Genomic DNA, 13458 nt, shown 5'->3' on the forward strand with positions numbered 1-13458 from the left:
GGAGACCCAGAGCCCATTTGTCGGCCACTGGAGATCCCCTCACAGAAGGGTCTAGGGGAGGAGATGAGTCAGTCAGGGTGCGATATAGCACCGATGAAGAATACAGCTTTCCCCCAGATCCTCAATTCTTCCTCCCCCCAACTACCATGATCCGAATTCTACCTTGCAAGTCTGGATAGAGCAGAGGTTGTACACTGGTGCATATAGGAGCTGGAGGCACAGGGAATCCAGGGTGGATGATACCTTCAGGACCAGGGGTGTGAAGGGGGTTACTGGGAGAGTAGAGGGTGAATGGGTAAGAAAGGGGGAACCAATTACAAGGATCTACATGTGACCTCCTCCCTTGGCGATGGACAACAGAAAAAGGAGTGAAGGGAGACGGCGGATAGGGCAAGATATGACCAAATAATAATCTATAAATTATCAAGGGCTCATGAGGAAGGGGGTTGTGGGGAGGGAGGGGAAAAAAAAGAGGACCTGATGCAAAGGGCTTAAGTGGAGAGTAAATGCTTTGAAAATGATTAGGGCAAAGAATGTACAGATGTGCTTTATACAATTGATGTATGTATATGTATGGATTGTGATAAGAGTTGTATGAGCCCCTAATAAAATGTTTAATAAATAAATAAATAAATAAATGGAAATGTCCTGAAAAACTCAGCTTATACAGGAAGGAGTCTACAGGGTAATTTAAAATGTTTGTCCTACTTTATCCAGGATAAAGTGTAGGTATCTGCTCTTGCAGCCCCCCACCCCATCAATCCAGTCCCCCCCATCTTTGGCATCAGCAACTTTTGGAAACACTCTATACTAATAACCTTATCTCTTTGTCATCAGTCCATTCAAACTCAGAGTAAGACCCTGGAGGACAGAGTAGAACTGCTTCCAGAGGGTCTCTGAGGCCGTAATCTTTTTTCTTCTTCTAGGATTAGAATGCATCTTTTAAAATGTTTAATTGGCATGTAGCTCACATGTCATACAACTCAATAGATCAATCATATTCAGAAGTTGTACAATCATCACCACAATCAATTTTAGAATATTTTCTTGATTCCAGTACTCATTGTAATGAGCTTCGGGGGAAGCCCCCCTGCCCCCCAGCCATACCCCCAAGAAACCTCAATCCAGTGACTGTCCTATCTGGGATTTCATATGCAGCATCTTTAGGGAAGCGGGGTGGGCAGGCGCGGGAGTGGGGAGCGTTTAACCACCGTGCCTCGGGACTCCTTTCGCTCACCCTACCCTCCGCACGCGCTCCCTGCCTTGCGCTGGCTCTTCGGGGCCACCTGTGTGTTTAAGCACGTGTAGCTGCTGGGAGACTGTCACCGTGTCTACTAGCACTTCCTGCCGTCATCAAACGCCCGAGCAAACGATGAAGGGCAGACCCACAGAAACAAAGTGCCCCAGGGGTTTGGCCGGCGAACATACCCCAAGTGACCACGGAGTCACGGTCTAGACTACCGAGGGGGCGGGGCGCTCCGGCTCTGTGACGGCATCCGGAAGCCCCGCCCCTTGGGCGGAGCCAGACGGAGCTCCAGGCAGGGACACTCCCCCTTGCAGCGGCGCGCTCGCGCGGGCGGCCGGCCGGCGGCGATGGAGCTGAGTGCGGGCTGGACGCTGCCCAGCGCTCCCCGCGCCCACGCTCCTACCCTGCAGCGGTCCGGGGAGGCGCGGCCGCCGGCGGGCTGGGAGGAGGAGCTGCACGACTGCCTGGACTACTACTACCTGCGCGACTTCCCAGCCTGCGGGGCCGGACGCAGCAAGGGCCGGACGCGCCGCGAGCGGGAACTGCGCACCAATCGGCCCGTGCCCGGCGGCCACGAGCGCAAGATCGCGCAGAAGCTCCTCAATGCTCAGCGCAAGCGGCGCCAACGCCAGCTGCAGCCCCGGCCACGCACCCGCCTCGCCTGAGCGCCGGTGCGGGCGGTGGGACCCTGGGGAAACGTCTCCCACTCCCAGCCTGGCTAGGGATTCCTGTTAAGGAGCTATGTATATAAGTACCTAGGTCCCTGGCTGGGGCGAAAATGGCTTGGGCTGGGCTGCTGGCTTAACGATGGTGGTCTGAACCCAGCCTGAAGTACCGCGCAAGAAAGACCTGGGAGACCTGTTACCACTGTTAGTTGCCATTCAATTCATTCCAACTCACAGCAACCCGATGGGACACAGAACTGTCCCCCTAAGATGTTCCAGGTTCTAAATCTCTATAGGAGCAAAAGCACCAGGTCTTTCTCCCAAGGAGCAGCTACAGGGTGGATTCTGATCTCTCACCTTTTGGTTAGCAGCTGAGCACCTTACCCATTCACTGCACCACCACGGCTTCCACTTAGAGATGATGGCCAAGAAAAGCTTGTGACGCAGTTCTACCCTGCGCAGGGGTGGGTGGCCCAGAGTTGGTACCCACTCAAGGACAACTTCTCCCGCCACCGTTTGGGTAGAAACCACGTGCTTGGCCTCAGACTGAAGCCATAACCAACCCTTGTTTTCCTCTGATTTTCTACAGGACCTTGGAAGAACCTGATAATAGTATTTTCTCTGGCTCTGACCGTGACTGTGGCACTGGGGAGAAAAGAAGCCATGTAGGTCAAAACGGAACTTCTTTCAACCTGCCTCAAGTGGGCGCTCACAGTATCTTTCATTGCCAATTGATGGCTGATAAGTCGTGTGTAGGTAGGCCTTTTTAGGATTTCTAATTAAAGGGGAGCAGCAAGAATGGCATCTTCACGCTTGTGTTTCTGCCGGTTGCTATGGTAACTCAGGTCCAGTCCACAAATAAATGTACTGTGGTTTTGTGTGTGAGGAGGAAGCCACCGTGGGGGTGAAAATGGGTACCATCCTGACCTAAACTTAACAGAGCAGCGGGAAGGGGACAGGCAGGCATCTGGGTGTCAGAGACTACCATATGGGTTTAAGCCATGGTTACAGAAATGGTTGTGTTCACTAAGGAACCCTGGTGGCATATTGCGCTGCTAACTGCAAGGCCCAAGGTCTGCAGTTCAAAACCACCAGCCTAAAGTGGATTCTATTTCCCCCTTGGAGTTGTGGTCATTCTGAAATGAATCCCTTCTATACTTTTTAAAGTGTAGAACCACCTTCTCCCCTAAAAAGGGTTCTGGTGGTGCAGTGGGCTAAGCATCGGGCTGCTAACCAAAAGGTTGGTGGTTCTAACACACTGGATGCTGCTCCTTGGGCGAGAGACAGCTGCAGTCCCACAAAGGCTGACAGTCCTGGAAAACTAGAGGGGAGGTTCAACTGCCCTGTAGGGTCAAGATGAAGCCAAATAACTTTACAATTGGCTTTTCCAGGGACTTTTCTCTTGAAAGCCGTCATCTGCATTGAATGTCTACTGCCTTGAAAGCCAAGAGGATGTCAAAGTTCCTGTACTGGTTTAACCATTTCATTCCTTGTCCAAGGAGCCCTGGTGGGGTGGTGTTGTGGGCAGGAGCTTGGGCAAGCTGTGGCAGTCGGCTCCCATTAGGGCACACTGGCTGCAAACCCTTTAGAGGCAGTTGTACCCTGTCTCACAGGGTCACTGTGAGTCAGACGTGACAAGGGGCCTGGTTTGGGTGTGGAACTCCTAGTTCCTACAGGAGTCTGTACTTTTAAGATCAGCAGCTATATTCCAGCATCGCTCTTGGTCTGATACATAAGGCACAATATTCATGTTAGTCTGTCTGTGCTACCCAAAGTAGAAACCAAATAAAGGCAAACATTTCAGTTCCTCCACAATCCCTGCTGGAAAATGAAGCCGACCTGGTGGACAGAAGCAAACCAAAGTCCCCTGCCAACGAGTCAATTTTGACTCAGAGCGACCCTCTCTACTATAGTCCACAGCTGTGGTTCTCAACCTGTGGCTCGCGACCCCTTTGGGCGTCAGATGACCCTTTCACAGAGGTCACTCAATTCATAACAGTAGCAAAATTACAGTTATAAAGTAGCAATGAAAATAATTTTATGATTGGGGGGGTCACCACAACATGAGGAATTACATTAAAGGGTCGCAGCATTAGGAAGGTTGAGAGCCACTGGTCTATAGGGTTTCAGAGACTAAGTCTTTATGGGAACAAACCGCTTCATCTTTCTTACACACAGTGGCTGGTGAGTTTGAACCACCAACCTTACAGTTAGTGACCCAACCCCAAAACACCAGGGCCTCTTACCTGGGTGGACACAAATAAAAAAGTCCCACTGCCATCAAGTCATTTCCGAATCATAGGGACCCTTTGGACAGGGTAGAATGGCCACTGTGGATTTCTGAAACTATTATGGGAATAGAAAGCCTTGTCTTTCTCCTGCAAAGCAGCTGGTGGTTTTGAACTGCTGATCTTGCAGTGAGCCTCCCAACTTGTAAAAGCTACGCCATCTGTATGGACATAAACCATGTTAAAGTGTACGTCAACATTCTGTACATATAACCCTCTCCCTGGGGGATGGACAACAGAAAAGTAGGTGAAGGGAGACATTGGACAAAATAATAATTTATAAATTATCAAGGGTATGTGAGGGGGGGGCAGGGAGTGGGAAAATGAACTGATATCAAGGGCTCAGGTAGAAATCAAATGTTTTGGGAATGATGAGGGCAATGAATGTACAGATGTGCTTTACACAATTGATGTATGTATGGATTGTGGTAAGAGTTGTATGAGCCCCCAATAATATGATTTTAAAAATGTTCTGGTAGTCTGCTTACTTGAACTTGTTTTAGATAACTCAGATTTTTTCTCTTAAATTATATGAAGGTCATGGTAGAAATGGGCATACGTTCTCTGTAGCTGAATAACAAATTGCTCAGAACTTGGCGGTAGAAAGCAACAAACACAACCTCCCCGCTTCTGTGGGTCCACCGGTGGCCGATCTGGATGGCCCAGGCCAGGGAGTCTCACAAGACACAACCAAGCTGTTGGCCGGGCGACAGACATGGGTGCTGGCAGGCGGCCTGTTTCTTGAAGCATGAGCTTCTCCTGAGGCTCCCGAGTGCCCTCATGATATGGCAGCTGGCTGTCCCCAGAGTGAACAGAGAGGAGAGGAGGAGAGTGAGAAGGCCAGGGCTTTTTATAGTATCATCACTTCTGCTTTTTGGGGGTTAGAAGTGATTCACTAAATCCAGCCCACACCTACTGCTCACTGCAGCTATCGAGTCTACTCTGACTCATAGTGAGCCTACAGAACAGAGCAGAACTGCCCCTGTGGGTTTGCGAAGCTGTAACTTTTTATAAGAGCGGAAAGCCTCTTCTCTCTCCTTTGGAGCCTCTGCTGGGTTCAAACTGCAGACCTTGGGTTTAAGCAAACCAACTTGTAACCCACTGTGCCACCAGGCTCTTAGCCCACACCGGATGGGAGCAGAAACAGGCTCCATCTTTGAAAGCAGTGGTAGCGGTGGTTCTTAGCTGCCATCAAAGGTAGTGTCAAGCGTTTGTGAACATAATGTCACCCCCACATGGTATCTTTACTCATGTGTGCAATGTAGACAATGAAGAGCCAGAAAATCACTTATCCTGTCACCCAGTATGTAACACTACTACTTCAATGTATATAATCCCATTTCAAATATACATGGAAGTCATACTGTGCATACTATTTTGTAACCAGCTTTCATATAATAAAATGCAAAGGCATTTTTCATGTTAAGGGTTCAAAACATTGTTAGGAGCTACATAGCATTCCAGCATATATATGTACTATAATTTTTTAACTAGTTCTCTATCATAGGACATGATGTCCTGATGTAGTGGATCATAGTGTTGGCTGCTAACCACAAGGTCAGGAAACTGAATCCACAAGCTTCTCTGAAGAAAGACGAGGCTGTCTGCTCCCGTAAAGTCTCATAAACCCTAAGGGGGGCAGTTCTACTCTGTCCTGTGGAGTTTTTGTGAATCAGCAGTGAGTCCACGGCAGTGAGTTGGGTTTTGATATAAGGAACCCAGGTGGCACCATGTTTAAGCCACTTGGCCCTTAACCGCAAGGTCTGCAGTTTGAACCCACCAGTCGCTCAGAAGGATAAAGCACTTTTGCTGGCTGCTGGAGACCCCAGTCAATACTCACCAAATTAGGCTGCAGAACATTCTTTGTTAACTGTTATGCCCATTGAGTGGGTATCCTCCAAGACTACGGTCCTCATCCCCAGCCAGAGACTTGTTCCCGCACGGTGTCTGGGTAGGTCTCATCAGGTTATCTAACTCTGCCCCCCGTGTGCTCCACCACATTCATGGATCGATTTGTAGCAAAAGTCAATGTACATATACACATGCCCTCTGTCATACCTATATATTTAAGAGTACATTCCTACGCTCCCTCCTATACCTCGTCGGCTGCGCATCTACCCAAGCATCTACGCATAGCTGACCACGATCGCTGGACTGCGTACTGAACAGTATTTGCCTCTGTTGCCTTTAACTCTCGTAACCCTGCCCGTGTCTTCCCCTGCCGCCATCATTTTTTGCCAACCTCCCCCACTGTACAGTTGTCTTCCCTCCTCCAGTTTAACACGTCTACACTCAGCCAGTGACTTAACCTCCTTCCCGTCCCCCAGTATTTATTTTCAATTCTCTCTTTGGTGGTGGTTAATTATTAATAAACTTTCTACATGTTCTTAATGTGTTTTTTTGAATAGAGGCAATACATTCACTATTTTAAGCTCCAAAAGATAGAAAATGTTTTCCGATGAATGTTCCAACCCTGTGCGGCAGCCACTCGGCTCCACTGTTTTCAAGTAACTGTTACCAGCACAGAGATTAAATCGATATGTGACATGGCCTTTTCTCTCCACTTTACACAAATAACACTATATTCCGTTCAGTCCCTTGCTTTTATTTTTTTCCTCCTGACAGTTTATGTTGCAAGATAGTTAAAAATATATCTATAGTAAAGTCTTCATCCTTTTTTGTCTGTAGTATGTGAATAGCCCATAACTACTTATACCAGTAGCTAACATATGAGAATGTGCACTTTTACTGTCACAAAACAACCTTGGCATACACCTATTCCCTCTTTAAGTCAGGGATTAGTGATTTAATCAAGTATGGGGAATTCAGAGAACAGCCTCTCTTCTGGACTGGTTTCCTCTCTTTCTTGGATTGTCCTATGTTTTGCTCCCTCTTAAGTGCTTCTTATACCAAGATGTGTCTTTTATAAGGCTCCTTTTCGCTGTCTCTGCCGATAAATGATCTCAGGCAAATTTAAAATCTAATCGTTCTTAAAGCTTTCTTTTGTTCCTCTAAAGAGTTATTTAGAAGCCAGGGTTGGTTGGTTTCCTTTTCATAGAAAGCTTATCCAAGTGCCCCTCTATTTCGTGTTCATTGGTGCTGGGAGGGGGAGAGCTGTTTGAAGAGCTGCTACGTCCAATGGAAAGAGAATTCTGATTGCCGTTCAAGAAGAAATGAATATTCTACACTCTTTTCTGTAAATCTCTCCACATCTCCCAAAGGTCTGATCATGAAGCACCCCTGGTGAAAAGCCACTAACCAACTTAACCCAGGCTGCAATGCTGAACTGTAAATGTAAGCATTTCACACTAAAGAAGACTCAGTCGCCAGCCCTTGATGCTCTCTGCCATTGCTGTTCCTTCTGCCCCATACACTCTTACCACCACCTGATTTACCTAAGAAGGTGTCTGTTTCATCTCGGAAATCTACTTTTGATGAAGGTAGAGTCTTGTTTTGTTTGACGCTGCATCTCCAGAACCTAGTACTTGGAGGCCACTCAGAAATACTGTTGGATTAGCAACTATATCCCAACTCAGGGCACAAATTACATAGATGAACGAGGTTGAAAGTGTAGTATTCCATAAATGCAAGGCAATATAACTGTCTGAATTTCACTTTTACCTAATGTTTGCACACATTTTAAATTTGTTTCCTATTTACTACACATTCACATAGTGCTTAAAACTGAAAAAGTTCCATCAATTGAGCGATGGCGATCTGACTCACTCTCAAGGTTGGCGTTAATACAAGTGTTTGAAGAAAGCCGTGGCCACCTTCCAATCGCTCGAATGAACAAACTGCTGGCAGTTCTGACTCACCCACCACGCGGTGGACAAAGTTTAGTGAACGCCCAGGAACTTCCGGTTTCCTCAACGCGGAGCCCGAGGTCATGACGTAAACGGTGTGCGACACGGCGCTCCCGTTTACGTCCTTCCCAGTGACCTTCACGTCCCGAACGGAAGGCCTCGGACTGTGCACGGATTGGTCCCGTGCTGGGCCAGCCCCGCCCCCCGTCTCCTCTCCGGCGCCGCGGAAACCGCTCGCTTCTGCCCTCCGCGTTTCCCGCACCGAGAAGCCGCCTCGCCGCGTAGTTACGATGCCGCGCGGAAGCCGGAGCCGAACCTCCCGCGTGGCCACTCCGGCCAGGTGAGGCCAGCGCCGGGTCGGAACGCCGGGCGCCGCGACGCCGAGGAAAGCCGCGCAGGGCCCGGAGCGGCTCGGGGACGCCGCGGGCGGCGGCTTCGAGGCTGGGCCTCGGCTGCCCCGGCCGGACCGACCCCTCGCGCCGGCGGGCTGGCGGCGAGCAGGCTCACGCCACGTTAGGGCCCGCCTCCCCGCTCGTGGCACAGTCCCCACTGCGGTGAATGGTTATCGACTGAAAAGAGCTAGCTTTAAATTGCGCTAACCGGCAGGTGGTCGAAAAAGGTGGCCCGTTCGGAACGTGAAAAGCGGGGGAGGGGGAACGCTGCGTAAGGAGGTGACGTCATGGGGAAAGCGCTAGCGTCTGCATTCCAGCGTGTGCGATGACTAGGCGGCCTGCCGACCTGGGGCTCGCTCAGCCTCTCTACCCGTGGTGTTGACTGGCTCATAAGATATCTGTATGTCTGCACCTCGCGATAACCTCATCCCGTTTTACAGAAATAAACAGGAATTCAGACTAAGGGGACTTGGCCTTGGGCAGGCTGCCGAGGACCAGGGCCCCGACCCATTTTGTCCCTTTACAAATAACGATCATTGAGCAATTCCACATTGCGTCTCAGGTCTAAGGTGAGAGTTGAAACGGGATGGGGAAAGCGGTCGCTTAACCTCATATCCCACACTGTAGGAAGCTAAGTTACAGACCTTCTGACAGCCCCTCCTCTGCGGAGGAAGCACCGCTGTAGGCAATCTCAAAATGGGCAGAGGGCGAAGAGTTTAACATCGGTGAATAGTTTTAGAGCAGCAGTGGACAGAATATGTGAAATTGTTGAAGCCAACTCACTGTAGATGGGAAGTACCTACTGCCATCATCACGATTCAGACTGATAGCCCTGGACTGTATAGTATTTCCAATTTACATAGTCTTTATGGGTGCAGAATGCACCTCTTTCTCCCACTGAGTGCCTCATGGCTCTGAATCACCAATTCTGCCACAGTCCAACGTTTAGCCCTGGCAATACCTCCACGGTTCCTACCGATGGACATCTTTTTAATACAACAGTTTAGGCAGCTCATGTTCCCACACTGGGCTCTGATGTTTCCGGTAAAGTGCAGGAGCTGGACTAGAGTCCACCAAGCCAACCACCTTCCTGACTGCCCTTGGTTGGGACATCGTATAGCAGGCTCACTCTGCACTCTTCTTTTTCTGACTTAATTGCTCAGTAGACAGTAAGCTCCATGAAGGCAGATCTTGTCTTTCATTCTTCGTTGTATCCTCAGCTCCTAGACTAGTCACTTATATATAGCAATTATTTAATAAAATGGAATGGATGGGGGGGGATTAAACAAAAAGAAATGGATGAATTCTTCAAGGATCAACTCTTAGTAGTTTTATGATTTTTATGGGATAGGGACGCTATATGAATGTATGGATATAGTTGTGTGCACCCCCCCCCCAAAAAAAACCCAAACAATAAATGGTTTCTACTTGGTGATTGCAACTTTAATGGGAGGTTAAAGAGAGAAATTTGTATAAATAGTTCAGGGAAGTTTCCTATAAGATTTTGTTGTTTGGATACATGTAAATATGTATTTGTGCATAATTATGTAAAACAAAAACCCTAAGGATTCTTGTAAAGTTAAACCATTTCCACACCTGACTCTTAAGTGGCTCTTCATCCATTTCTTTCTTTCCTGTTCCAGCCGAGCCCCTCAGATGAGAGCTGCCCCCAGGCCAGCCCCAGCTGCCCACCCACCAGCTGCAGCCCCACCAACTGCGGTCGGCTCACCTGCTGCTGCACCCCGACAACCCGGTCTGATGGCACAGATGGCGACCACGGCAGCCGGTGTGGCTGTGGGCTCTGCTGTTGGGCACACACTGGGCCATGCCATCACTGGAAGCTTCGGTGGGGGGAGTGGCACTGAGCCCGCCAGGCCTGACATCACTTACCAGGTGCGTATCCTGCTCGTGAATGCAGGTGGTTTGAATGCCCGGTTATTAGAAACTCCAGTGTGTTGGGATTGCAGTCATTTCAGCATCCACAACCTGTTAACCTGACCGTTGAGGTAGTGAACCTCTATTTGGGAGCAGTTAGAATTGTAGCAGTCCACCCTGACCCACAGAAAGCTGCCACTTCCCCCTTATTTGACGACTTTGTCTTCTGTTCTAAAGAACCTCTATTAGCTCACTGCTCTGAGTGATGTGACGTTTTCTCCTGTAAGAAGCAGGACTGTGGGTATTCTGTTCTGTGTCTTGTACTTGAAAGCCTCTCATCTCATCCATCTAGTTGTCTACGCTAGTCCTCGCTTCTCTACAGGAAGTCTAAAGTCTGGAGGTACCCAGGTAGCCGTTTTACCTGGTGCCTTTCTTAGATCTTTGGCTACAACTCGAATTTCATTAAGGACCTTTTGACCTTGAAAGGTTTCCTTTCTGTGTTTTGAGATGGACATTTAGCCTATGTTGGCGTGGAACCCTAGTTCTCCCAGTTAGCCCCAGAGAACGATGGATGCTCTTCCAGCTGTGAGTCTGATGTGAGTTGTTGCTCTTAACTGTTGCGTTTTGGCAGGAGCCTCAGGGAGCCCAGCCGGTGTACCAGCAGCAGCAGCAGTTTGGTCCTTGCCACTATGAGATGAAGCAGTTTTTGGAATGTGCCCAGAACCAGGGCGACCTCAAGCTCTGCGAGGGTTTCAGTGAGGTGCTGAAGCAGTGCAAATTTGCAAACGGTAGGTGATTTATCGACCCAGAATTCATGAAGGCCCTCACATCTACACAGCCCGCTGGGAGGTGCACCTGGGGCCTACCCAGCAATTAACGTGTTAAACTGACCAAGTGGAGGAAAGCTTGTTTTCATTGCTTTGAAAATAAGTGAACTCTCCGGGGAAACTTTTCAAAAGGTTTGAGGCAACACCTAATACTTTTAGCCCATTGTGCTCTGAGTCTGATTATACCTGGAGCAGGTGCACGCCAACATGCCCCATCTCACTGTGGTTCCACAGGGTCAGAAGTCTCCCTGTTAGCAAATCTCAGAGAACAATAAAATATGCCCAACACCAAAATGATTACCATCCAGAGATTTTTAATTAGACGTATAATGCTTGGACAGGGCAGTGAGTTTATGTTAACAAGAAGGGGGACAAGTCAGAAAAGAGGGTTGGGTCATGTGGCATAAAGAACTGATACACCCTTGGCAAGCCTGTGCCGCTCGTTTGAGAGCGCCGCTAATTAATCCCTCATGGGGACTTGAATGTGTCACATGGTCAACATGTTTCCTGCCAACCTAAGATTCCGCCCTCTCCCAGAGTGCCGCTTCTCATGTCCTCACTCCTGTGGGTAGGAAGTAGGGGAGATGTTAATCCACTTAGGGGGGTGAACTGGAATTAAAGATCCCAAGTCCAAGCTCATCGGAAGCTTTTGGTGAGGCTACATCGATTCCCAGCGTGGCTGGTGGCTAGCTGCAGGACAATGAAACTGCAAGCCTGGTTGCTCCGACCGCTGTCCGTCCCAGAGGTTGTAGGGTGGGGGCCTCACTGTACAGAAATCTGTGGTCCTGGGTTACCAACCCCACCTTGGTAATTTGTGGAGTGCGTTCATTTGGTGCTCTTCTAACTTCTAACTTTGTCTGTTGCAGGATTGGCCTAATCACATTCAGATCGAGGAACTGGGATCTACATCTCTCATGACCAAGTCAATTTAGTATAAATCAATAACTGATAGTAGCTATGTAACGTGTACAAGTTAAACCTCTTTTCCATCATTAATCACTTCCTTACTTTCAGAATCACCTTGGAAAAAGGCATTGTTCTGTATTGAGATGATGTCACATTTGGGGCTGGGTTTGTGTGGCCCCCTTAATCTAGCTGTTGTGATATGATTATTTGAATTAACAAAAATAAAGTTATTTCCTGTCAAGATTCTTGGAAACATCCTTTTAAGCATATAGTCGTGAATTCGGTGTGATAGACAAGGGCATACTGCATGTGAAATTGGTATGAAATTCACATCCACCTGAAACTAACCAAACATGCCACTGGTAGAACTGCGCGTGTAGGTTTCCAAGCCTGCTGGTGCAGGTGCTTGAGTTCCTCGGAGCCAGTGGTTCATCAGCTGAGGGCAGCCAGACACTCAGTAGCACTGGACAAGTAGATGACAAGGGTGGGTTGGGGTGTAGAAATGGACCTGTTATTTTGTGTGTGACCTCTGGCCAGGTCAGGATCATGTGTCAGATACCCACTCACCATGGGTAGGTTCCAAAGAGGGTCCTTATGCAAGGTTGTTGGCTATATTGTGACAACTGCAGACCACTGGGAATATGGCCCAGTTGTGGCAGTGTTGCCTCAGTGTTCCCCGAGGCCAGGGCAAAGTAGCTGGGCGGCGGTGTGTGACTCACCGGCTAAGTAAGCACCGTCTTAAGAGAGAAAACCCATTCTGTTCACAGGCCGCTCCCCTGCAGACATTGCTTTTTCTGCCTGAAAGACATGCTGCCTACACTACCCATCCTAGACGGAGGACCAAACATAAGACGGAACTCCCAGCCATTGACTCCATTCGGGAGTGAATTCAGCTTCCGCTCTCCAGGAAAGCCCTGCTTGGAGGTGCTGACCTCATGCCCACTTTGGCGCTGCAGTCTAGTCTTGCCCTCGGGGCTTTCCCAGGCCCATCTTCCACGGATACAGTAACCGTTGATGCTACGTGGCAGGCTTCCAAAGTGGGGTTAGGGACCGTCCCCTCGAAGGCAGGGCTGCAAAAGCAAATACCTGCTCGCTCCTGGACCGTTGGCTATAGTACCAACATTTTTCAAGGCCTGGGTTGGAGGAAGGTGTGGGGTGAGTGGTTTTTTTTCTGAGAAGGGTCTCTAGGCCAACTAAGTTTAGTAGCCTGTGTTGTAATGCAAGGTACACTAATGTTTGCTACAGCATGATGAAAACCATGAAACACCCAGTAGGGACCAAAGGCGTTTAAAACCAGGCTGGCAGCAAAGTGGATTACAGAAGGCTTCTCCGGCAACCCTGGCAGAGCCCTGCAGGGGAAGCTCGGGAGCCTGTGCGACTGCACCAGGAGCAGTGCCTGGGTGGTGCAAACGGGGCACACGTGAGGTGCCTCAGAAGAAAGGCCTGGTGATCT

The 13458-nt window shown here is 49.1% G+C and overlaps 2 protein-coding genes across 2 annotated transcripts; both read left to right on the top strand.

The window, feature by feature from the left end:
• The first annotated feature begins 1593 nt into the window (after window positions 1-1593).
• On the top strand, window positions 1594-1911 carry NUPR2 (nuclear protein 2, transcriptional regulator). Its single transcript, XM_075528702.1, has one exon. The coding sequence runs from the start codon at window positions 1594-1596 to the stop codon at window positions 1909-1911; it is 318 nt and encodes a 105-aa protein (XP_075384817.1).
• A 6236-nt stretch (window positions 1912-8147) lies between these two features.
• On the top strand, window positions 8148-12246 carry CHCHD2 (coiled-coil-helix-coiled-coil-helix domain containing 2). The gene is made up of 4 exons (XM_075565021.1): window positions 8148-8345; window positions 10041-10290; window positions 10904-11060; window positions 11966-12246. The coding sequence occupies exons 1-4, from the start codon at window positions 8296-8298 to the stop codon at window positions 11974-11976; spliced, it is 468 nt and encodes a 155-aa protein (XP_075421136.1). The 5' UTR covers window positions 8148-8295; the 3' UTR covers window positions 11977-12246.
• The last annotated feature ends 1212 nt before the right edge of the window (window positions 12247-13458 follow it).

The sequence above is a fragment of the Tenrec ecaudatus genome, chromosome 12 (assembly GCF_050624435.1).
Source record: "Tenrec ecaudatus isolate mTenEca1 chromosome 12, mTenEca1.hap1, whole genome shotgun sequence".
Classification (NCBI taxonomy): Eukaryota; Metazoa; Chordata; class Mammalia; order Afrosoricida; family Tenrecidae; genus Tenrec; species Tenrec ecaudatus.

What these genes read in the sequence shown, in the direction of transcription:
- CHCHD2 (XM_075565021.1), top strand. Translation starts at nt 8,296, where the DNA reads ATGCCGCGCGGAAGCCGGAGCCGAACCTCCCGCGTGGCCACTCCGGCC. An exon ending in CGCGTGGCCACTCCGGCCAG is followed by an intron (nt 8,346 to 10,040) that starts GTGAGGCCAGCG and finishes TTCCTGTTCCAG; the next exon opens with CCGAGCCCCTCAGATGAGAG. An exon ending in GGCCTGACATCACTTACCAG is followed by an intron (nt 10,291 to 10,903) that starts GTGCGTATCCTG and finishes GCGTTTTGGCAG; the next exon opens with GAGCCTCAGGGAGCCCAGCC.
- NUPR2 (XM_075528702.1), top strand. Translation starts at nt 1,594, where the DNA reads ATGGAGCTGAGTGCGGGCTGGACGCTGCCCAGCGCTCCCCGCGCCCAC.